At 38.2% G+C, this 23,300-nt stretch overlaps 3 protein-coding genes across 9 annotated transcripts in view; 1 reads left to right on the forward strand and 2 right to left on the reverse strand.

Moving 5' to 3' along the window:
* alk (ALK receptor tyrosine kinase) overlaps window positions 1–23,300 on the reverse strand; it is a 489,366-nt gene that overhangs the window by 132,416 nt on the left and 333,650 nt on the right. The gene's annotated exons all lie outside the window — the stretch shown is intronic.
* On the forward strand, window positions 8,221–13,408 carry LOC113020944 (uncharacterized). Of its 2 annotated transcripts, XM_026165298.2 has the most exons (13): window positions 8,221–8,362; window positions 8,716–8,753; window positions 9,050–9,134; window positions 9,234–9,324; window positions 9,464–9,552; window positions 9,633–9,760; window positions 9,855–9,906; window positions 11,227–11,324; window positions 11,427–11,563; window positions 11,647–11,712; window positions 11,900–11,946; window positions 12,112–12,260; window positions 12,979–13,408. In XM_026165298.2, exons 2-13 carry the CDS (start codon window positions 8,729–8,731, stop codon window positions 13,299–13,301), a joined length of 1,290 nt encoding a protein of 429 aa, XP_026021083.1. In that variant the 5' UTR covers window positions 8,221–8,362; window positions 8,716–8,728; the 3' UTR covers window positions 13,302–13,408. The 2 variants fall into 2 exon arrangements, with proteins under 2 accessions (XP_026021083.1, XP_080149964.1); XM_080293838.1 differs by lacking the exon at window positions 8,221–8,362 and having other exon boundaries at window positions 8,620–8,753.
* On the reverse strand, window positions 13,314–18,447 carry LOC113031532 (uncharacterized). 2 transcript variants are annotated; one of them, XM_026183682.2, is made up of 14 exons: window positions 18,307–18,447; window positions 18,034–18,085; window positions 17,636–17,698; window positions 17,402–17,437; window positions 17,198–17,307; window positions 16,787–17,087; window positions 16,668–16,703; window positions 16,508–16,555; window positions 16,325–16,368; window positions 15,945–16,209; window positions 15,553–15,745; window positions 15,304–15,436; window positions 14,527–14,634; window positions 13,314–13,962 (listed from the first exon to the last, which is right to left on the reverse strand). In XM_026183682.2, exons 2-14 carry the CDS (start codon window positions 18,080–18,082, stop codon window positions 13,525–13,527), a joined length of 1,824 nt encoding a protein of 607 aa, XP_026039467.1. In that variant the 5' UTR covers window positions 18,083–18,085; window positions 18,307–18,447; the 3' UTR covers window positions 13,314–13,524. The 2 variants fall into 2 exon arrangements, with proteins under 2 accessions (XP_026039467.1, XP_080149963.1); XM_080293837.1 differs by lacking the exons at window positions 16,508–16,555; window positions 16,668–16,703; window positions 18,307–18,447 and having other exon boundaries at window positions 18,034–18,173.

The following is a 23,300-nucleotide window of genomic DNA, read 5'->3' on the forward strand; positions in this document are numbered from 1 at the left end:
ACACACTGTGGGAGACGTACATATTGTGGTCTTCCTGTCAGGTAATCAACAATCCAGGACACCAGAGAAGCATCCACCTGCATCGCTGCTAACTTATCACCCAGGAGGGTCGGCCTGATGGTGTTGAAAGCACTGGAAAAGTCAAAAAACATGACCCTCACAGTGCTCGCTGGCTGGTCCAGATGGGTGTAGACACGATTGAGCAGGTAGATGATGGCGTCCTCAGTTCCGAGACGAGGCTGATAAGCGAACTGAAGGGGATCCAGGTGTGGTCTTACTATGGGTCGCAGCTGGTCCAGGATGAGCCTTTCCAGGGTCTTCATGATGTGGGAGGTCAATGCCACGGGCCTGTAATCCTGGGGGCCACTGGGACGTGGCGTCTTTGGTACAGGGACGAGGCATGATGTCTTCCACATCACCGGGACCCTCTGCAGACTCAGACTCAGCATAAACAGTTTATGAAAGACTCCACACAGCTGGGGGGCACAGGCCTTGAGGACAAGGGGACTCACTCCGTCTGGTCCAGCAGACTTGCCTGAGTGAAGTCTCCTCATTTGCATCTCAACCTGGTATTGAGTGAAGGTGATGGGTGGGGGAGGGGTGTCAGGAATCTCACAGGAGGCAACATGTGAAGAGAGAGGCTGGCACAGTGGTGTGGCTCTGGATTCCAGGCTGACTACAGGTGAGGTTGTGGGGGTAGGAGCAGACACTGTGGTGTCGAATCTATTGAAAAACAGATTCAACTCGTCGGCTCTATTCTCACCTCCCTCAGTTCCCCTGCTGTTGGTTGGCCTGAATCCAGTGATGGTCTTCATGCCCCTCCACACCTCTCTCATGCTGTTCTGCTGGAGTTTCCACTCCAGCTTCCTCCTGTAATTGTCCTTAGCCTCTCTGATCTTGTCCTTTAGTAACACCTGGACCTTCCTCACCTCCTCTTTGTTGCCCCCTCTGAAAGCCCTCTTCTTGTTGTTGAGGAGGGCTTTGATGTCCTTAGTCACCCACGGCTTGTTATTTGGGTAACAATGAACAGTCTGAGCTGGAACAATGGAGTCGGTGCAGAAAGTTATGTAGTCTGTGATACACTCAGTAAGCCCATTGATGTCCTCGGCGTGAGGCTCACAGAGTGTTTCCCAGTCGGTCACCTCGAAACAGCCCTGTAGTTCCGCTATTGCCTCCTCTGACCACCTCCTGACAGTCCTGGTGGTCACAGGTTCCCTCCTCACAATTGGCACATAGCGGGGGGTGAGGTGAATCAGGTTATGATCTGACCTACCAAGTGGGGGGAGGGAGGAGGAGCTGTATGCATCCTTGACGTTAGCATACAGTAAGTCTAAAGTTTTCTCTCCCCTGGTGGGACAGTCCACATATTGTTTGAATGTTGGTAGTGTATTGTCCAGTGATACATGGTTGAAGTCACCCGAGATCACAATAAAGGCACTCGGGTGCTGAGTCTGTAGCCGAGCTATGGCAGAGTGGATAGTGTCACATGCAGCTGTGGGGTTAGCAGAGGGGGGTACATAAACAGCCACCAAGATGACGTGAGAGAATTCCCTGGGTAAATAATACGGCCTGAGTCCAACAGCACACAGTTCAGTGTCCGGGCAACAAATCCTTTCTTTGATTGTTATGTTGGCAGGGTTACACCACCGGTTGTTAACTAAAACAGCAAGCCCACCTCCTTTCCGCTTACCGCTAGCGATGCTGTCCCTGTCCGCCCGAACAGTGTGGAAGCCTTCCAAAGCCTTCCAAATATATTCTACATTACCACAATATGTATGTTATACTTCTTCCTACTCCATTTCAGACCTAATAATTGTCATTTCATGTCATTTAGACTCTGAGCACATACGTGTGTGTATTTACATATATATTCGTATTTGTAAATACAAGTATGTGTACTTGTGTATATATTGTTTTTTTTTTTCTGTATATGTCTGAAATAAAGATACAATACAAATACAAATATTTTCCACGGTGAAATTCTGGCAACCACAGCTGCCAGTAATTTACCGTAATATTCAACTTTTTAGGTATGATACTGTATTATTTTATACAGTTTCACTATATTTAACAAAGTAAGACTGTAATCAGGTTAACGGAATGTCTGTTTTCACATGAATTTATGTTTAAATTCATTCATTTACTGTAAAAAAATTTTTATTTAAGGTTACCAAAATAGCATACCATTTACAATTTATTTTTCACGGTGAAATTCTGGCAACAACAGCTGCCAGTAATTCACCGTAAATTCTACAATATTTTTTTTACAGTGTAGGAGACGTTATCAGCTAACTCCAGCCGCTACACAAATGCAAACAGAATTGAGTTTCACATTGACAGCAGGTGAGATTTAACAGCAAATGCAGTGTTGTTTTCATCTATTCCTTTCCCTGTAGCTTACCAAGGGAAATTCATGTAATAAATTGTGCTATCAAAGGAGTTGCCATGCTTTCATCTTCACTAAAATAGGCCCTTGGGGCTGATAGGTGATGGAGGGTTAACATAGTACAGAGGGAGGTCTCAAAAGGTACATCGTGGGATGCGTAATTGTGGTGAAGAGGGCAGCAGGATACTGAGGTGATGATTCAGCGTGGAAGGAGACAGAGGCTTATGTAAAGGCCACATGGGAAGAAGCAGCCGCATGGCTCCTTCTAGAACCAGTATGTGTTTCTAAAGTTATCACTACTTTTACAAACTTTTCTACTTCTGGAAACACAGAAATAAGCCATGTTTTCTATCAACAGAAAAAAACATTGAAAAACCCAACAACAAATACTGACATGCTGTTCTGCAGACCTTTGGATCCAAAATATGACTCCTCATACACATTTTTCAACAAGAATCCTGTTGCTGGTTTACATTTGATTACAAAAAAGTGAACTAGTTAGGCAAAATGTTTTGTTCAATGTCTAAATTAAAAACTGTGGAGTGGATTAACCCATTTTATGTAAGATTAAAATTTCCACTTTATAACATTTCACTTTCTGAGTAGTCCTTACCTTTGAAAGTAATGTCATCTTTCTCACATTACTCCCACTAACTGTTAAACATTTTTCCCTCCTTTAGAAAAACAGAGACTGTACATTTAGCTAGCTGACAGCACTTTACAACAGTTTGTATGTTTGCTAACATCTGTTGAGCTGTTTAAAGTCATTCTGTCTATACTCTGTAGTCCTGGCTAGATACGGAATTACCAGAGCTTTACTTACATCTGCACCATGAATGTAAGAGGACATGGATTATCATTAATTTCTCATTGCTGAGCAAGTGTCTGCCATCACCCTAAGTAACATCAGGGTGGATCACAGAAAAAAAAACCATTCTTTCCTCAGTACTATGCATTAAGATGCCTGCCAGATTTCAGATTTAATTGCTCATTAAATGAAGGCACTGGAATTTTGCACCAGACTGTTTTTGTCCACTTTCTTTCATCCCTGCTTAAAACTCAATGAACTGCTGTATAGTTATGGCAATTACACCGCATTATATCTATCTATCTATCAATATATATCTATATCTATATCTATATATATCTATATCTATATATATATATATATATATATCTATATCTATCTATCTATCTATCTATATATATATATATATATATATATATATATATATATATATATATATATATATTTTGATAGGTAGGTAGATATATATATTTTTTTTCAATTTTTTTTTCTAAGGGATAATATTGTGAACAATGATTTCTATTAGCCTAGGGAGACTGTATGGATTCAAAATATATTTCACATACAATTATTAAATACAATGACTTATGATGAATTATGCCTCGATATTGTGCTCTTAGCCATTAGAGGCAAACCTTTCACAAACATCAATGCTGCATCCTTCAATGGAAGCAACTTGATCTAAAAGTAATTAACATTCCCAAAACCCCGACCTCAACCCTATTGAAAATGTGTGGACTATGCTTAAAAGTTATGTCTGTGCGACTAATTTAAATGAACTCAAATGTTGCCAAAAGGAGTCGTCAGATATCCTGACAGAATTACTGTATGTCAGAAACGTGTTGGTAGCTATGAAAAGCATTTGGTGGAGGAAATCCAAAATAAGTTTGCAATTCTTGTTTTTTAAAATGATTAAAGATTCAATTAAATTTTATTTATATAGTGCCAATCACAACAACAGTTGCCTGAAAGCGCTTTTTACTGTAAGGTAAAGACTCTACAGTAACACGGAGAAAAGAGAGAGAACCCCAACAATCATTTGACCCCCTTTGAGCCGCGGCCGGTTATGGTGAGGGCAGAAAGACAGGAAAAAGACAGCCAGAGATGAATAATAACGAATAATTGAATAACTAATAATTGAATGCAGACAGTACTCTCAGTGAAAAGGGGGACTGAAGATGTATGCTGTACGATCATTGCACTCTGGAATATAACAGCTAAATCAGTAAAAGCCACAAATTACCATTGCATTCATGTCCATGTTGAGTACATATACATTTTTGACCACAACGGTAGTATTTATTTATGATACTATCTGGATTTAAATTATTCTATATTACCATTATAATTGTTACCACCTGATACGATTTTTATCTACTGACTGTGAATAAATGTTAGCTCACTCAGCCCCACAGTCAACTCATTAACGTATGGTTTTGCTCCAGTATGCCTACAGTGTGCCCACAGGATACCTGCCCCAGTATCCCTATCTACAGGTGGGAGACATACTTTCGTTGGGGCCTCTACACGTCATCTTTACCCACTGTAGGCCTCCAGCAGCCCACTAGGAGTGTTGGTACCGTTACGCAATCTGAACTAATGACCACTATAACCCCCTAGTATCAATTAGAAGGAAATTTTGATCTGAAGGAACCAAGTACTATCAAAGCGTACCTTATAAAGTGACCACTGAATGTATATGACTTTTCCAGAGAAGCCAAATGGAGCCTTATGTTGGACCAGAGCGTGAACAAACGCCCGAGCATGAGCTTTTCGTCATCTGCCTTGGAGCATGATTCATTTGACAGTTTGGTTTTACAAAGCAACTGACATCAAAGAAACACAGAAGGAGAATGATCTTTCTTCACTCTGCAATTTTATTGATTCTTATGAACTCAAGCTGAAGGGTAATATAATGACAGCTCTTGACTCAGGAAAGCTGCTGTAATTACTAGGAAATTACAGCACCTTTCTGGGCTGGAAGTTCTTTCTTGTTAACATGAAGCAAAAGACTAAATGTAAGTTGAGCGTGTTCTCAGATAGGGAGTAATGTTTAGACAAGGAAACACTAAAAACATATCAAACTGACTCGCAGGCTGAAAATGAACGACTGAGGGAAAACATGGTGCTTCATTGTGTACTTAATCTTTCAAGTAAATAGGGTGAGCTATGCAAAACGATGCTTGTTTTCCAGCAGTGACATCAGATCGACTGTTATGATTGGTCGTGCACTTCTATTCTATTTCCTGCTTGGATTCCAGGGAATAATTTCTAAACTATCGATATTTGTAATGATTTATCTGAGTGGTGAAAAAATAAACAAATAAAATAAACTTGGGATGACCACCCGTTTCAAGCTTGTCCACTTCTGTAACTCTGGATCACTAGATTCTTCTCTCCAAGCTTCATTTTGACGCACATCTGTAATGCACGCACTTTCTCCACCTTTGTGGCAAACAGGCAACCCATTAACTTGAAGCCAATTTTTGGAGAGAGACCAGAACTGCAACAGTTTGTTGGGTGGTCACACAAAAACATCTGGTCATTGCACTGTTAGCATGCACGCAGTCACAGAATGACATGCATCGCCACATTTCCTGTTGGCAGGAAATATTATTGCTCAGATACCTAAGGGGTACAAATAAACAAATGTGAACGAACAGCTTTCATAATCAGTGATTAACTTTAAAAGCCATGTCAGTCAGTCACAGAGACGCAAGTTTAGAAACAGCAGCATTTCACAAGCAGAGGCAAACCCCCCCTGGAAGAGCTTTTGGCCAAATTTATATCAGATAGTTGATACAAGAGATACAAAACATTTTGTTTGTGCCTCACACGGTAGAAAAATCTATCAAAAAAATTTACTATTTTTAGATTAATAATTAATAAGTAAATTATTACACCACATTAATCATTTTTATCATTAACACTTCTAATCATAAAACACATGTCCAAGCGAAGCCAGAAACCTGGAGCTGCTTCCAGTGGTTCTGGCTGCATTTTAAATGGCATTAGGCTGAGCTGGGCTCATCCCTGTTTGTTTTTTGGAATACATGTTCCATCATTTTTTTTTACAAAGAAGTGGAAGGCTGTAATTTTGAGGAATAAATTGTATTTGTCTGCCTTTTAAATACTAGTCAAGCTCGATCGTGCTTAGCTTCTGAAATCAGATGAGACCAGGTGCACTCAGGCTTGCATGGATGTAAAACTTACTTGCTTTACTAATTTTGCAGAATGGCATTAGTTCCTGTTCCCTTCACTTCCCTTCCATTTCTGTAATTTTAGGTTTCTCTTGGTTATACTGCAAAAAATTATTGTTTCCCTGTGCATGGTGATGGTGTGTTTTTCTTCATTTCAATTTCATTTTTCATTATTAAAAAATTTCCATGACTGAAATAGCATAGTCATCTGCGATAAACAATTTTACTCAGTTCGATGATTGCCACAGATGCACATTACTTCTGCGGTGTCTCCAGTGGAAAAAAAAGCTCTGAATATGCACATCAATATAAACCTCAGGCCGTGTCATAAAGCCACTGTGTTGGAGAAGCAGAACCAGCAAAGCTCCTCAGCATGTCACCCAATTGCATCACTTCATTCAGTGCTTCCTTCCATCTGGTTTCTCTCTGAAAGCAAATCCAGTTTCCTCTCATCATGCCTGTGTTCCATTATCAGCCTTGTGCCTGAAAATGTGCCACAGCAATGCAGCATGCGCCACGTCAGAAGTGAAAGCTGCTTCTGCTGCTTTCAGGTAGCCAAACCAGGCCACGCTCTAATGTGTCAAAAAGGAGTTACAGACAGCTCAGCACTGAGTGAGGGTAATTCTTGCAGGGGAGCACTGATGAGCATCTGGATGTTTTTATGCACTATTAATTACCGAAGGGCTATTATGCATCAGGGCCTTGTCTCCAATTGCCAATTTCAAGTGCTAATTAAAAGAGCTGCAATTTCAAAACCCTAAAACTGTTGAAAATACTTTTGAGAAAAGAGCCCATGGTAATACTTTAGAAATTAAATGTTTACACCACAGGACTGTCAAGCAAATGTATAACTATTTTTACTGGTAGATAAATGCCAAAGCAAGAAACTGTTTAGACAGGCTCTTATATTAGCTTATTTGAATGATGTGAGGTATTACATTACTGTTTCTTTCAAATATACAACTGTGTCTGATTGAAGAATAGTCTTATCTATCTCATAGTTACGGTGTACATTTTAGGACATCGTCAGGTATCGGACAAAAAATTGTCAGGTGTCAGTTGTCAAAAAAAAAATTGTCAGGTATCAGACAAAAAATTGTCAGGTGTCAGTTGTCAAAAAAAAAATTGTCAGGTATCAGACAAAAAATTGTCAGGTGTCAGTTGTGAAAAAAAAAATTGTCAGGTATCAGAAAAAAAATTGTCAGGTGTCAGAAAAAAAATTGTCAGGTGTCAGTTGTCAAAAAAAAAAAAAGTCAGGTATCAGAAAAAAAATTGTCAGGTGTCAGAAAAAAAATTGTCAGGTGTCAGTTGTCAAAAAAAAAAGAAGTCAGGTATCAGAAAAAAAATTGTCAGGTGTCAGAAAAAAAGTTGTCAGGTGTCAGAAAAAAAATTGTCAGGTGTCAGTTGTCAAAAAAAAAAAAGTCAGGTATCAGAAAAAAAATTGTCAGGTGTCAGAAAAAAAGTTGTCAGGTGTCAGACAAAAAATTGTCAGGTGTCAGTTGTCAAAAAAAAAAAAAGTCAGGTATCAGAAAAAAAATTGTCAGGTGTCAGAAAAAAAGTTGTCAGGTGTCAGACAAAAAATTGTCAGGTGTCAGTTGTCAAAAAAAAAAAAGTCAGGTATCAGAAAAAAAATTGTCAGGTGTCAGAAAAAAAGTTGTCAGGTGTCAGTTGTCAAAAAAAAAAAAGTCAGGTATCAGAAAAAAAAAGTCAGGTATCAGAAAAAAAATTGTCAGGTGTCAGAAAAAAAGTTGTCAGGTGTCAGACAAAAAAGTTGTCAGGTGTCAGAAAAAAAATTGTCAGGTATCAGAACACAAGGTACCAGAGAGAAAATCTTCCTGCAGGTGGCGCTGTTGTCATGTCCCACCCGAATTGATTTCCAAATACGTCATCAACGTGTGACCGTGGGAGAGCGTAAGGTCATTGACCTCACCGGAGTTTTACCGTGGTTCAGGCTCCTAACGACACAAGGTAAGTTTAACTTTTTCTCCCTTTTGTTCATATTTTTGCCACAGTTGTGTTATATTAAGTTGCAGTTATGTTGTGAAAGTTACATATCAGAGACGGAAAGCCAGTTTTGTACGAAACCAAATCAGTACTATTTTTGTCTGGCTAATTCATTCTAGCTAGCGACAGTGGTGAAACGTGATTCAAATTTAAACTGTTCAGTAATTGTTTTGTATACATTTCAGCAAATGGACAAGCTGAAAGCTTACGAGCAGCCTGCATCCTTTCTGTCGCTCTTTTTCTTTATTTCTCTTTTCTATATTGCTACTGTCGGGATATTTTTTGATCCCGATTTTTTTTTCTGTTATTGTTTTTAGACTTTGCTGCAATATGTCATCTGACGATGATGAAAGGAGTATCCGACTCTGGCTGGTTCCCATGACTGTACCAAAAATACTTTTTTTTTTATTAAAAAAAGAGCATTAAAAATAAATGACTAAAGTACAACTTATTTATTAACTACTGTTCACCTATTTAATATCAAAGAAGTGTATTTTTTGCTACACGTTTTATTTGTGGGCACTGAATTGACGATGCTTTTAGTGTAATTGCCACATAAAAAGATTTAGTACTTTACTGGTTAATTACTTATGTTCAGTGTAAGAGGTGGGTGATCAATTAGACTGTTGTTGTTACACTTAACCTTTCAAGATATGATGATAATAACATTGTTCAACAAAGGCTTAAAACAAAAGGAAATCAGCTGTGCACTGAATTCATATGGGCATAAAATAAGGTAAGTCTGCATTTCAACAGTTTCCGTGACAACTCTCTAAAATGACAAAACATGCAGTTTGCATTCAATATAATGTAAGTCTGTGTTGTCTTTTAACAGTGAGAGGCATCTGAGACGAGTTTTAAAACTTCTAGGGTTGAAGCGAAGATGCCCCCAACGACCTTTTACTGAAATCCACAAAGCTGTGGAGGTAAGCGTTAAAACATCAGTGCAAAAAATATATATTTTCCTGAAGTCTGTGTCATGAGCTATTGTAGAAACAATAAATGTTATTTTCTGTAGTGATTAAAAAAAAAAAACATTCAATTGTCTGTTTGTTTGTTTTTTAGAGTGAGATGAAACAGTGGTCTCCTGAACAAGGAATCAGGGCAATGGTAAAGCGGGTAAGGGATGTCAGAGGAGTGCGGCCTTGTTACAGGTTGGTTAAATAGTGTGTATATAATCAAGTATTCTCTTGTTTTACTGTTGAGCTCATAGTAAAATCTATTGTTACTGTAGAGACGATGTTGCTAATATAATGAGGTATATGGATGCAAGTGGTCTTCAGAGGAGATCTCCTGGAAAGAAGAAAATTCCCCGTCGGAATTACATCAGCCGTGGTCCAAATGACACATGGCACATTGATGGTATTTATTTTATCTTTTCAATTAACCTTCCAAACATGTTTTGATGGTACTTCTGTTGAAACAAATTGTAATTATTATTTGTTGTTTCATATAGGCAATGATAAACTGAAGTTCTTTGGAATGTGGATACATTTGGGGATTGATGGGTAGGTTTGAATATGGCATTCGCTACTTAATTTATTATATTCAGTGATAGTACAAAGTTGCTTCAAGATAAGGATGTGCGGTAAACTGAGGTGTTATCTCTCCTGAGGAGTCTAGGGCAGGGATGGGCAAGTCCAGGCCTCGAGGGCCGGTGTCCTGCAGGTTTTAGATGTGTCCTTGATCCACAGCTGATTCAAATGGCTAAATTACCCTCACAACATGTTTTGTAGTTCTCCAGAGGCCTGGTAATGAACTAATCATTTTATTCAAGTGTGTTTACCCAGGGTGATATCTAAAACATGCAGGACACTGGCCCTCGAGGTCTGGATTTGGCCAAGCCTGGTCTAAGGGACCAAGATAAAGTATGAATAGTGAAGGAGTATTCAAGATGGCGGTTTTTAAAAGGCTTATTTCCTGCTAGTCTTAAAGTTCCATTTCAGACTGGCAGTTAATTTCAGGGAGGGCCAAGACCAACACAACAAACAAAACATCCCTGATATAAAGTAAACAGAATTTAACTCCAAAGAAAATAAAATGTACAATTTACGATAACCTACCTAACCAACACATAAACAGGAGAATACAAGGGATTACAAAACAAAAGGCAGCTCTCCCCTCGCGTCAGTCTGAACACAGTCAAGAGTCACATTCAATTCCAAAGGCATGTAAGCCTACACAACTATGGCAGTCAAAATGGCCGGAGGAACCAGAAACAACGCCTAGACATAATACAATGGAAAACCAGCATACTCTTTGTCAGGGGAAGACATTTGTTCAAACACAAGCAAGAGAAATAAGACACTGCAGACCAAACTCAGAGTGTATAAGAGCGTGCGCACGGGTGAGTGTCTCTGAGGAACACACACACCGAATGCAGGCTTGCTTCCTTTATTTATAGGAAAAAGCAGGTTACATAGTACTTTCTCTTTTGTGAGAAGTCGAAGAGAGGTTAGGCATTAGATCAGCTTATCTGATCTTTCACACACTGGGGTAAGAATACAGAAGTATATCATGCTTTATCTGACATCACAGACACTGAAGTAAAGAATGCATCATTATATCATGTTTGTCAAACATCTCAGACACTGAGGTAAGGAATGCATCATGTTTTCCTTTCAATAGACTTGGTTAGGTGATTCTTCAACAATAGGCTTGGTTATGTGAAAATATATGAACACTTGAATATAAGGCACACTTGATTATATTGTATTTCATAAAAATCCTCTGTCACTCTTGGGGAATGTAACAAAAACCAAACATAGTGCCAAAACATGATTAAATCATATGTACAAGTGGCCACTTTTCTGTTTCTTTCTTTTCAGATTTTCCAGGAAGGTTCTATGGCTAAAGGTGGGCACATCCAACCGCAAACAAAACTTTGTGGCCAGATACTTCTTTGAGGCTGTTCAAGAACAGGGTGGTATGCAATATACTAAAAAAATGGGGGGTTAAAAAAGATTACATTTTGTTAATAAATTTATTTTTTCATCATTCACTAATTATCTTCAGTTTGTGTCTTTAGGCTGTCCTCAAATGATTCGGGGGGACAGAGGAAAGGAGAACCTTGTTGTGGGTCAAATGCAGATGGCATTTCACATGCGAGATCTTGGGAATCAGGCATGGAGGTGCTTCAGAATGGGGACATCAGTGCACAACCAGGTATGTCTTTAAGCTGGTAAATGACTATTTCTAAAGTAACAACCTGACAACAAAACTGATAATGTCATGTTTCTGTTGTTTAGAGAGCTGAATGTTTCAACAGTATTTTAAAGCGGACATGGATTAAGAAATGGCTGACAACATTTGAGGTAAAGCAAATCTTTCACCTGTAAAACCTATTAACAAAGACTAGCCATCAAAATTTCGTTAAACATACGATGGATTAGTTTATCTGAAAACACAAGGCCAGAATCTGTGTTTATGTACATCTGTACCTTTTCACTAATGAAATTCTCACCTTCACAACTTATGTCTTTTTCAAAACAACATGCGTAGGCCATGATGGAGTCTGGGATCCTTGAACTGGACAATCCTGTGCACATGTAAGTCAATATTTTTAGACATGAAAAATAATCAAGCAGCAGTATGAAAGTATGTGGTCTAGGAATGCCTTTGTTTTTTGAGTACTGATTAAAATTTAGCTTTTACTTATTCTACCTCAAAGAAGCAGATGAACATATTAATTTTTTAATTCTCCTTTTTCATAGCAACTGCTTGCAGTACTCACACTTGCCACTGCTTCAAAGAGACTTAAAAACGGAGCAAACAGTTTGGAACACCCATGACATCCGCAAGCAACGCAATGCACCTGGTCCATTTGGGAAACCCGACCTTCTGTTTACCTCACCACCTCCTGGTATGTCATTTGAAAGCCTGTGGGGTTTTATTTTTTTGTTTGTTTTTTAACTTTCATTAGTTTACTTTTACTTTGATATAGCACTCTTCACAGGATAAAAACCACAAAGTGGCTTCACAATAATATAAAACAGATGAACATAAAACAGCACAATCGAACATACAGAATAAATGCAATCAAGGAAACGTAATGATGGAGGCAGAGCATTCCATGACCTGGGAGCCACCGCTTTGGAGAATCTCTTGCCTCTGGTCTTCTGGTGGGACTACTAACAGCCATTGATTAGATGATCACAGGCTGGGAGAGGGAGCGTGGGGTTCTATAAGATCAGAAATTAAGGCAGGAGCTTCACGATTCGGAGCATTGAAAGTCATTACTAAAATTTTAAAATGAATTTTCTAAAATATACTGGAAGCCAGTGTAATGAGCGTAAAACTGTTATAATGTGCTTTCTCTTTTGTGTCTTCCGAAGAAGCCTACTTGTAGTACAATAAGAGATTTCTGAATTTCTACTGTCAATACTAAAATGGCTTCATATTGACACCTTTAACTAAAAATTTATCTAAATGTTTGAGTGATATTTCCATCTTTAAGTTTCTGTAATAACATCTGTAAACACTGACTGCTTCTTATACAGGTTCTAGAACAGCTTTGTCATTATTCATTTATTTTTAACATTCAAAGTGAACATCTTTTCAATATTGTCTTTCATTCGCAGGATATGGCAATGTGCTGCACATTGTTGACCCAGACCTTTTAGACTATGCCAAGCAATTAATCTGTGAGAGGGAAGAGCCTTCACTGGTAGCAAACCAGGAATTCAGAGACATGTGCCAGAACATTTTAGAAAACAGCCAGTTTCCCTGCACACCTGATGGTTGCCTTGCTGCATACCTCATGCTAGTCCAAGAGCTCACAACTGCCATGAACAGAAATGCAGTTCCTACACCTTCTACGTTTGCCGAGGCAAATGACATATACATCTTTCTGAAGAGAGAGAGGATGGAAGGTGCACCAGTAAACATTTCCAATGACCAATAAAATCATACAACAGTGTTTGTTAACATTTATTTATCCTTGTTTAAAATCAACAGGTAATTTGAAAACTGTCTGACCAACAAAATGTACAATAAAATTTTGAAATACAATTGACAAGGTGCCATCTTTCATAATGATTCAGTGTTTCATTTACCACAACTTTTGTTAACAAAATGTAGAACATAATTCACATTGAAAGACTTTTGAACTGCAGACTGTAGCACCATTACCACTTGTAGCCATATCGGCTCGTAAGATCAAGGCCTGACTTGAGAAACTTAACAACATCAGATGCGGAAGGCCTTGAGTCTGGGTCATAGCTCACCAAACCACCAAGAAAACTGTTTTTGTCACTGAGATGTGATAGGGCATGTGGTGGGGTTTTGGTGGCCATTAGTGCAGCCAGTTCTCTTTGTTTTTTAACCATCCACGGAGCGGAACCCGTCAGGATCTCCAGATATGTGGCTCCGAGGGACCACATGTCTGTCTGGAACGAGGCCTCTTCAAACATCAGTATGCATTCAGGGGCCATGTAAAGATATGTGCCACCAGCTGGACCAGTAGCCTGGGCAGTGAACTTACTCCCTTGACGAAGCATCACAGTGTCTCTTATGTTTGCCATGCCCCAGTCTGTCAGGACTGCCTTTTTAGAAGGGTGGTGAACCTATAAGGTATACATATAAGAACTTACCAGGTTGTCTAAAATTTCACAAATGTTATCAAAAATGTCATTCCAAAGACCACAGCTCATAATTGGGGGAAAAAAAAAAACCCTCAAAGCTTTTAGCACCCAGATCACCCAATCACTGCAGATTTATTCTGAGATTGTTTATTATACCAAACATTAAAATTAACAGATTGGTTAATGATCCAACCCGGTTTTATAGTCCTGTGCATTTTTTAATCCCCATTCCACTTAAGCAAGTGGTACAGACTAATAAAAGAATAGAAACTTTCAGTTTGTAAAGCCTAAACTTACAACATGTTTGGGAATTTTGTAGGTGTGCAAGAACCAACATATTAAAGAAAAATTGGACTATTAAAGAAACAATGTAAGGCTTCTTACTTTAAAAAAAAATCCTTTATATGAATATGCCAGAAAAGTTTCTCATTGTTCAAATGTAGTGTTCAATAGACTGAAGAGAATAAAGTTAAATAAATAATATACTATTTTTATTTTGATCTTCAAAAACAAAGTGGAGAAAAAGAAAAATACAGTATGGCTTACCATGACATTTGCTGGCTTTATATCCTGGTGAATGATTCTCTGTGCATGGATGTACTCTACTGCCATGGATAAGTCCAGTGATATGAAACCGGCATCATCCCCTTCAAGCTATCAAGACAATATATAATATTAATAAAACAATGCGTAGCCAGGTGTGACAATCTAACATGTCTACCACTGGAAATGTATTACTTCAAATAGGATTAGTATTCAAATGCAATTGCCATTTCAATTTCAATAAATTACAATGGGACCTAAGACCAACAAAGTCAATGTTTGGCGGTGACAATCAAAAAGCCCTGATTGCAGTCCTCTTGCGAAACTGTAAGCAGAGGTGAATGGTGTGTGTGAGCAAGGTGGCCAACCAATCTGACTCAGTTACACCAGTCCTGTCTGGAGGACTGGACAGAAATTCCTGAAAAATATTGTAAGAATATTGTAGAAGAAAACCTAAAATGTCTGGACCTCATCCAAGTAAAAACAGCAATTCTACCAAAACAGTAAGGGAGCTTATTATTAAAAATTTAAGATTATTCTTTTACTAAGTTGATACTTTTCTGGCATTTGACAATTAAAGATCATTTTGGTAATTCTAAATGGTTGAAAACATGAGAGAAAAATAAAGGAATCAGTCTTTTTATATGTTGTACACAAAGATGGTTTCAAGTACATATTTAAACAAATGCCAGCAATAAAAAGTTCTTTTTTAATATGAGGGTATTAAGATAATTAACATCTACCTAAATGTATTAAACATAAAGTTATGAGTATTGGTACCTTCACCAAGCAGCTGTCTGTGTGAAGCACTTGCTGCAGGGTTGCGCCATGAATGTATTCAGCTGCCAACAAAAAGCAGGACTCAGTGCGGGCAACTGCCATGAGTCTGACGATGTTGGGGTGAGACAGTCTCCTAATAAAACAGAAACATGTCCGAATAAAAAAAACAAAATAGAGGCATATTATGTTACAGCTTGAGGAAGAATCGATTTTGACAATGAAAAAAAAAAAGTGTGTCAAAGTTCTTACAGTGAAACATTTATCTCATGATGAATGTCGCTGTCCTCCATCCCTTGTTGGCCACACATGATCCTTTTAACAGCTGCTGGAGTACCATGAAAAGAACCTCTATATACCTTGCCAAATGTTCCTTCTCCCAGTAGATTGTCCTCACTGTATGTAATTAAAGCCTCTTCCACATATGGAACACGTGGAAGATACACTTGGGGATAAAAAAAAAAAACACAAAGTAACATCCATTAACATACAGCTACTGCTAATCATTCTTCTATTAACTGCTGGATCACTAATATCTAGGTTTACTCCAGGAACTTGAGTACCAAATAGTGAAGAATGAAAACCTTTATTTACAATTTTGTCTGATGATATGATGTTAGCCCTAAATGGGAAAGAATGCTTACATGATGGCGATTTTGGAGTTGGGTTGAAAGACTGTGCAAAATCTATCAAAAGCCCACTACTTCCAGCACCTTCAGATAGCTCTTCAGCTCCCTCCATAGCTTCTTTTGACTCAATAACTGCATGTGGTAACATGTCTTGGCTCACTGCTCCACCTGGACCTAGAGATGACCCTACATTTTCCTCCTTCCTTTGCTTGGACTGGCTTTTCTTTCTGACTCTCCCTGTTTCAAATTCAGCTGAGCTGGATGTTTCTGCATGGAAATCCTATGAACACATTCAGCCAAGATATACTTTTTGCAGGGTGCACTGTGAAAATATCCACATTTATGACAATGATAAGAAATTAATTGTTCTGTTCAAGATGAAGCCATGGTTTTACCTGTTCTGCAACACTTTGTCCTATGAGGGTTTCAGGAAGTTCATCTGCAGAATAAGATGCATATTATATACAGTAACTGTGCAATGACCAAGCATAGTAAACAAGTGTGTAAAGGTTGGAAATGTAATGCAAAACAAAAAAGAAGTCAATTTTAATGATTTAGTTAGATGTCCAGGCATTCACCTAAACTGCAACTTTCATCACCACCCACTTTAGTTACAGGGTCTTCATCTGTAAAATAACACATTAATTGCAATATATCTGAATAATGCCCAACATGGCCAGTGTACCATGTTCAATCATAACATCAAAAATATTCAATTTGGTTTGGGCAGGCACACACCTGAGATGGAACTTTGATCATCCAAACACACGACCTCTGTACAAAAAGTAAAATTATTTCATACCATACAAATTCGAGTGCTAGACAGTAGTTAATAGTAATATTGAACACTTTATTACCCAGTTGTCGTCGCCCGATGTATATTGTTCTTTTCCACATATGTGTAATATCAGAAACAGTTCCGTATTCTTTGTGGAACTCCTGCTTACTCCACCTGGTCCCGTCAGAATGGCAAAGAGTGAACTCACTCCCCTCAGTACGCTCTGGCCAGAAGCGTTCTTTGCCTATGGTAATTAAATCATCATAGGTTTCATGGCCTTGAAGAATGATTCGAGGTGGAGCTTCGTCCATTATTAACTTCTGGTACCGTCCACACTTTCTATGAGTTCTTGGCTTCCACTCCATGGGAGCCAGTCTGACCTAGCATCAAGGAAAAAAAGGGAAATTTATTAAAAAATAAGCCAAATTTAGAAAGTTATTTTTTAATATATTGCTGATAGTCATACAGGTAGCTTCACTTTTTAACTAACCTTCAATAATGATTTGGCATGGTCCAAACGTTTATCATTCAGTGGAAACTGCCTTTTCTTTACTTGAGGCTGTAGTAGTTTCTTGGCTTTACCAAAGGCCTCTGCTGCACCTGTAATGGATGAAGCTGAAAGTTAATCAAACTGATCCACAGCGAGTTCTATATTACAAATGACCTTGAAGCAAAATAATTGTGGTTTTCTTACTGAGAAATTCATTGCCACGTGTTGAAGTAGTGTCATCTGCAATATAAATAGGGCATTGATGTGAAACATGTGGTTTATAGAATTCTACTACAATCACAGACTACTGCACAGTCATCTGCTTTCAAAATGTATTGCATCTATTAATAAAGTGGTTATTCAATCATAACCTGCTAAGCATATCATGTTAAATAAAGGAGATTGTTTTGCATGTTGTTCAAAAGTATCAAAACCTACCTGATTTTTCTGCTGTCAGGAGCTTTTTTATGTTGTTATCAAAGCCTTTTTGGGTAATCTCACCTTCAAATAAAATTTTAAAAGGGTAAGTAGTTATAGATTGACTGTAGGAGACAGATCCTACATGACTATCTAACTTTTAAATTGCAATCTTTTAATTTTGTGAGAAATTTAACTTTTGTCATTTTTATTTATTTATTTATTTTTTAAATCGGGCACTCCAACAATATCATAAAGTAATAACTATATACATCTGTTAACATGCATATTAATAAAGAGAAGTAAATATGAATACCATACATGTTAAATAATTAAAGCATGATATTGTCAGGGTTCTTTGCAGTTAAAAAAATTAACTTGCAAGCATTACCAAAAAGTTTAATAAAGTGTTGGATTACCATTTTCAAGGTCTTTTTTAAGCTGCTCGTAAGCTTTCAGCTTGTCCATTTGCTGAAATGTATACAAAACAATTACTGAACAGTTTAAATTTGAATCACGTTTCACCACTGTCGCTAGCTAGAATGAATTAGCCAGACAAAAATAGTACTGATTTGGTTTCGTACAAAACTGGCTTTCCGTCTCTGATATGTAACTTTCACAACATAACTGCAACTTAATATAACACAACTGTGGCAAAAATATGAACAAAAGGGAGAAAAAGTTAAACTTACCTTGTGTCGTTAGGAGCCTGAACCACGGTAAAACTCCGGTGAGGTCAATGACCTTACGCTCTCCCACGGTCACACGTTGATGACGTATTTGGAAATCAATTCGGGTGGGACATGACAACAGCGCCACCTGCAGGAAGATTTTCTCTCTGGTACCTTGTGTTCTGATACCTGACAATTTTTTTTCTGACACCTGACAACTTTTTTGTCTGACACCTGACAACTTTTTTTCTGACACCTGACAACTTTTTTTCTGACACCTGACAATTTCTTTTCTGATACCTGACTTTTTTTTTTTTGACAACTGACACCTGACAATTTTTTGTCTGACACCTGACAACTTTTTTTCTGACACCTGACAACTTTTTTTCTGACACCTGACAATTTTTTTTCTGACACCTGACTTTTTTTTTTTTGGACAACTGACACCTGACAATTTTTTTTCTGACACCTGACAACTTTTTTTCTGACACCTGACAACTTTTTTTCTGACACCTGACAATTTTTTTTCTGATACCTGACTTTTTTTTTTTTGACAACTGACACCTGACAATTTTTTGTCTGACACCTGACAACTTTTTTTCTGACACCTGACAACTTTTTTTCTGACACCTGACAATTTTTTTTCTGATACCTGACTTTTTTTTTTTTGGACAACTGACACCTGACAATTTTTTTTCTGACACCTGACAACTTTTTTTCTGACACCTGACAATTTTTTTTCTGATACCTGACTTTTTTTTTTTTTGACAACTGACACCTGACAATTTTTTTTCTGACACCTGACAATTTTTTTTCTGATACCTGACAACTTTTTTTTTTGACAACTGACACCTGACAATTTTTTGTCTGATACCTGACGATGTCCTAAAATGTACACCGTACATAGTGCCCAAGACAGCCATGTGACAGCCAAGTAAACAAAAAGCTTGCCAGTTCTCAAACCACAAAGCCAAAAACTACAAGACTATCCACCCCAATTCCCAATACCAAACCTCTACAGGATGCTTTATAATAAACAAGCCCAATAGCCCCAGAGCACGTTGAAACAGCCAAGCTTAGATTTATGGTTTTAGTGAAGAGGAGAAAAAACAAACAAACAAGCAAAGCAATATGTGTCTAACTGCGAGAAAATTCTATAAGGCCGTATCAATTACCATTTCTAATTAACCACGGATTCATTTTCTACTGTTAAGGGAATTATTTATTGGAATTTAGATGATGGCAGTAATTGTATTGCCTTGTTTTATCCCTGACCACGATGATAGAAAAAAATAAAGCAATTTAAAAGTAATACACAATGGCAACATAACACTGCATATATATTACTTTATATGTAGAACCTGTCTTAGTTTGACAAATGGAAAACTAGCAGTGTGTCTCTAACACATTTAACCTCACGAATTCAGAGCGATTCATTATTTTCTACATTTTCACTTTGTTGATACAAACTACGGTGCAACTGTTTTTGAATGGCCAGACTGAGCATTAGAGACAATAATAGCTAATAAAGAAGACTGACTGCTGATATCTTTGGGCTTCAGAGAGAGCTCATTAAAGTCGCCGAGCCTCTGTGAGGATGAGTTGTCTGAACTTTGCTTTGATTTTGTGAGCACCAGAAGCTCTGAAACCATGTTTAATAATCACAAGTCCCCTTTAAGATTTTCTGCCTGTGAAATATTAAAACAGGATGTACTCCTTAAGTTTATGCCCTAGCCACATTCTTCTCTTCTTCTGTTTGTACACAGTGTCAACACAGCCGCAGAGGCAGCAAGAGATCCTTGAGAAAAACATGTTTTCTGTTGGTGGCATCATTTTCTGCAGAAAGACCAGCAAACATTTCCACCACAGCATCATCTTCCATATAAAGGTCTCTAGATTAGCTTCTGCATTGTTTCTACAGAGGGAAGTTGCAGTCTTTACTCGAATGGCTGGAAAACTACTTGAAGTCTTACAAGAACAAGGTCAGCTCGGTCAAGATAGCTACATGAGACTGATCAGTCATGACTTATCTTACTAATCTTAATTACATGCGTTTTGATCATTGTGGTATTCTTGGCTTTGTCTTTTCCATGCACGGTTCCATCTTTGTTGATCTGATGAATGGAACAAAATCCCCATTATCAGCAGCTTCAAACACATTTTAGTGCTTTAAACGGTCACTTATGGATGGCTGTAAAAGTGAGCCGCGCCCCACAGACAGATGTTTAAATGACCACAGTAAAAATGTACAAAAAGATACACAAATGGCAGAAAGAAGATTTTGTTTCCTTATGACTGTATGGGGGACAATGGGAGAGTCGTGTGAAACAAGGTTTTGACAGGAATGTCAAACTCTGATCAAAAGTCCGGATAACCAAATTCCCTTGGCCACCTCTATAAAAGCAGAGCAGTGTGCTTTGCATTCATGTGTTTTACCACAATGCCACAATCTTCCTAGGAGTTCACATCCCAGTAATTTCTCCCCAAGGTCAGATTGGGCAATGCTCAGAGAAACAGCAAAAAAAACCCCAGAGAGCTATAGCTCAAACTCTTCAGACCTCACTTACCATGTTAAATGTTACCATTCATGACAGTACTATTAGAAAAAGACTGAAAAAGTAAGGCTTGTTTGGAAGGGCTGCCAGGACTAAGCCTCTTTTCTCTAAAAAGAACATGGCAGCGCTGCTTTGGTTTGCAAAGTTGCGTCTGAACAACTCACAAGACTTCTGAAATAATGTCCTTTGGACAGACAAGACCAAAGGGGAGATAATTGGCCATAATTCATATTACTAAATTTGAAACTGCACAAACACGGGCACCAGTTTAGCTCGGTGCACGTCTGCCCCTTCTCTTTCCGTCTGTCTTAACTGTTTCATTATGTCCAGCTCAAAAAGTACTGTCAAGCAGGGTGATGATTTGGGCTTGTTTGCCAGCAAAGTATTCTAGAGCCAGACATATGAATATCTGCTTGACAGTTAAAAGCTGGCCTAAATTTGGTCATAGAACAGGACAATGGATCCTGAGCACAGCAGCAAATCTGCAAAAGAAAAAAAAATCCAGGGTGTTGCACTGTTTTGCAGATATTTGTGACTTTGCAGTGCACCATTAGTCTATGGGTACAGTTTGCTGACCTAAACACCAAGCTGATAAGTTACCCTTGATCTAAAATACACTAAATTTTGGCTTCCACATAGTGACTGATAACAATCTAAATGCTAAAAATGAGACTGCAACACATTAGGTTACATCACAATGAATATGTTCATCTTTTATATACAGCTCCTTCTGATGAATGTGAACGGTGTGGCCATATCGTTGGTGAATGAAAAAAGGCTTCTGTTCTTGCCGCTCTGATTTATTCCCGTCTGCACTAATGGTGAAAGAACTATCAGAGGTAACGATAGCATCCAGGCATTTTTTTTGTAGTGACATCTCTGTGAAACACAGCAGTCTGCACTCACAGAAGCCCCTTTGATTTCTCAGTAGGTATGTTAGCTTGTCCACCACATTGTCCAGCAATCTGATATCAACCTGGAATAGGGCTAATCGCTGTTTATTTCTCTTATCTGAACTTTTTTTTTACATCTTCCTGGGATGTCTGTTAGTTGTTCTTTGCTCCTGTGCCATCCTCAGTAAGACCAGTTGGTTCCATGCTGCAAACAAAAATGAGCAAAGGACCCCAACCAGCATATTTAGAGATGGCACAACTCTGAAAAGTGACATGCAAAAATACCCAAAAGGAAAGTTTGAGAAAAACAACGTTAAAACCCTGAATAAATTAGAGAAGGCTCAAAAGAAACTGTAATAAGATGCATGCACAGCTGGCAGAAAAAAATTAAAGGGGGAAAGAAAAAGAAGTTTATCTGCTTCCCAGCACTATTCCATGGCCATAAACTGAATTAACTATTTTCCATAATGCATCATATATATGATAAGGAACATTATATGACACCAAATGTCATTTTCAAAGCTCCACATGAAAGAGAATGACATGAAAAATATTACATACACAACTAACTGCCTTTCTCCCCCAACTCAAACGTAATCAATGACTGATAATCAGTGAATGTTATAACCCAATGACATAGTATCTATTCCCTTTCCCTTAGAGACTGTGTCACTTCATTTACACACTAACTGGGACATTTCATCAATATGCTGGAAAAAAAGAACCACTTCATGCTCAAAGAATAATTAGTTGACACTCATCACTTTGATCCATTTGTACAGATCTAATCTGGCCCAGAAACGAATATCCTCATGCAAGGATGGCTGACGTCTGTATCTCACTTGCATCTACTGTAATAACCTCGGATGCTGGAATATCAGATTAAATCACTCTTTGATCCCCTCACTTTGTTCCGAGTCAGTTGGAGGCAAACTGAGCTAGTGTGCGCAGATATGCAGAAGTAAAGCATTAGTCTCATCAAGGATGACACTTAAAGGGAGAAGCAAGAACCGCAGAGATGAAAACTCCAGCTCACGAGTCCTTAATGGAAAAGAAATAACGAACATGCGGCGAAAGGTTTGGTGATTATTTCATAAAATTGCAATCTTGCAATTTCTCATATCATAATAAATGAAAGGATGAGTAAAACACCAAATCAGACGAGTTGCTCAGTAAAACAGATTAAGGCACACCAGTTTGTACTTTTTCATTCAAAAAGGCTCAGTGGGATATGGGATGTAAAGTATACTGGCAACGCTGCAGTTTCAAACCGAGTTTAAAGCTTCTATTGCATGTTATACACTTTTATACCCTTATTTCCTTTCAATTTCCGCCGTACAAAAACAGGCATGGCAATCTCAAGTCCCTGATATTACTTTTTAAAAAACTGCATATCTCCAAACAAATGGAACCGTTACCTGAAAAATGCTTAAATGCTTCTTGAAGTTTTGCATGTGTAATATCCTGCCCTATCCTATTACCCATGGCTCCCTGAAGGATTACAATGGCCCACAGTGCTGTCGGTTTCTTTCTTGCTATCTTTCTTTCTCTGCTACCATATCCCTGT

Source organism: Astatotilapia calliptera, chromosome 19 (genome assembly GCF_964374335.1).
Source record: "Astatotilapia calliptera chromosome 19, fAstCal68.1, whole genome shotgun sequence".
Lineage (NCBI taxonomy): Eukaryota > Metazoa > Chordata > Actinopteri > Cichliformes > Cichlidae > Astatotilapia > Astatotilapia calliptera.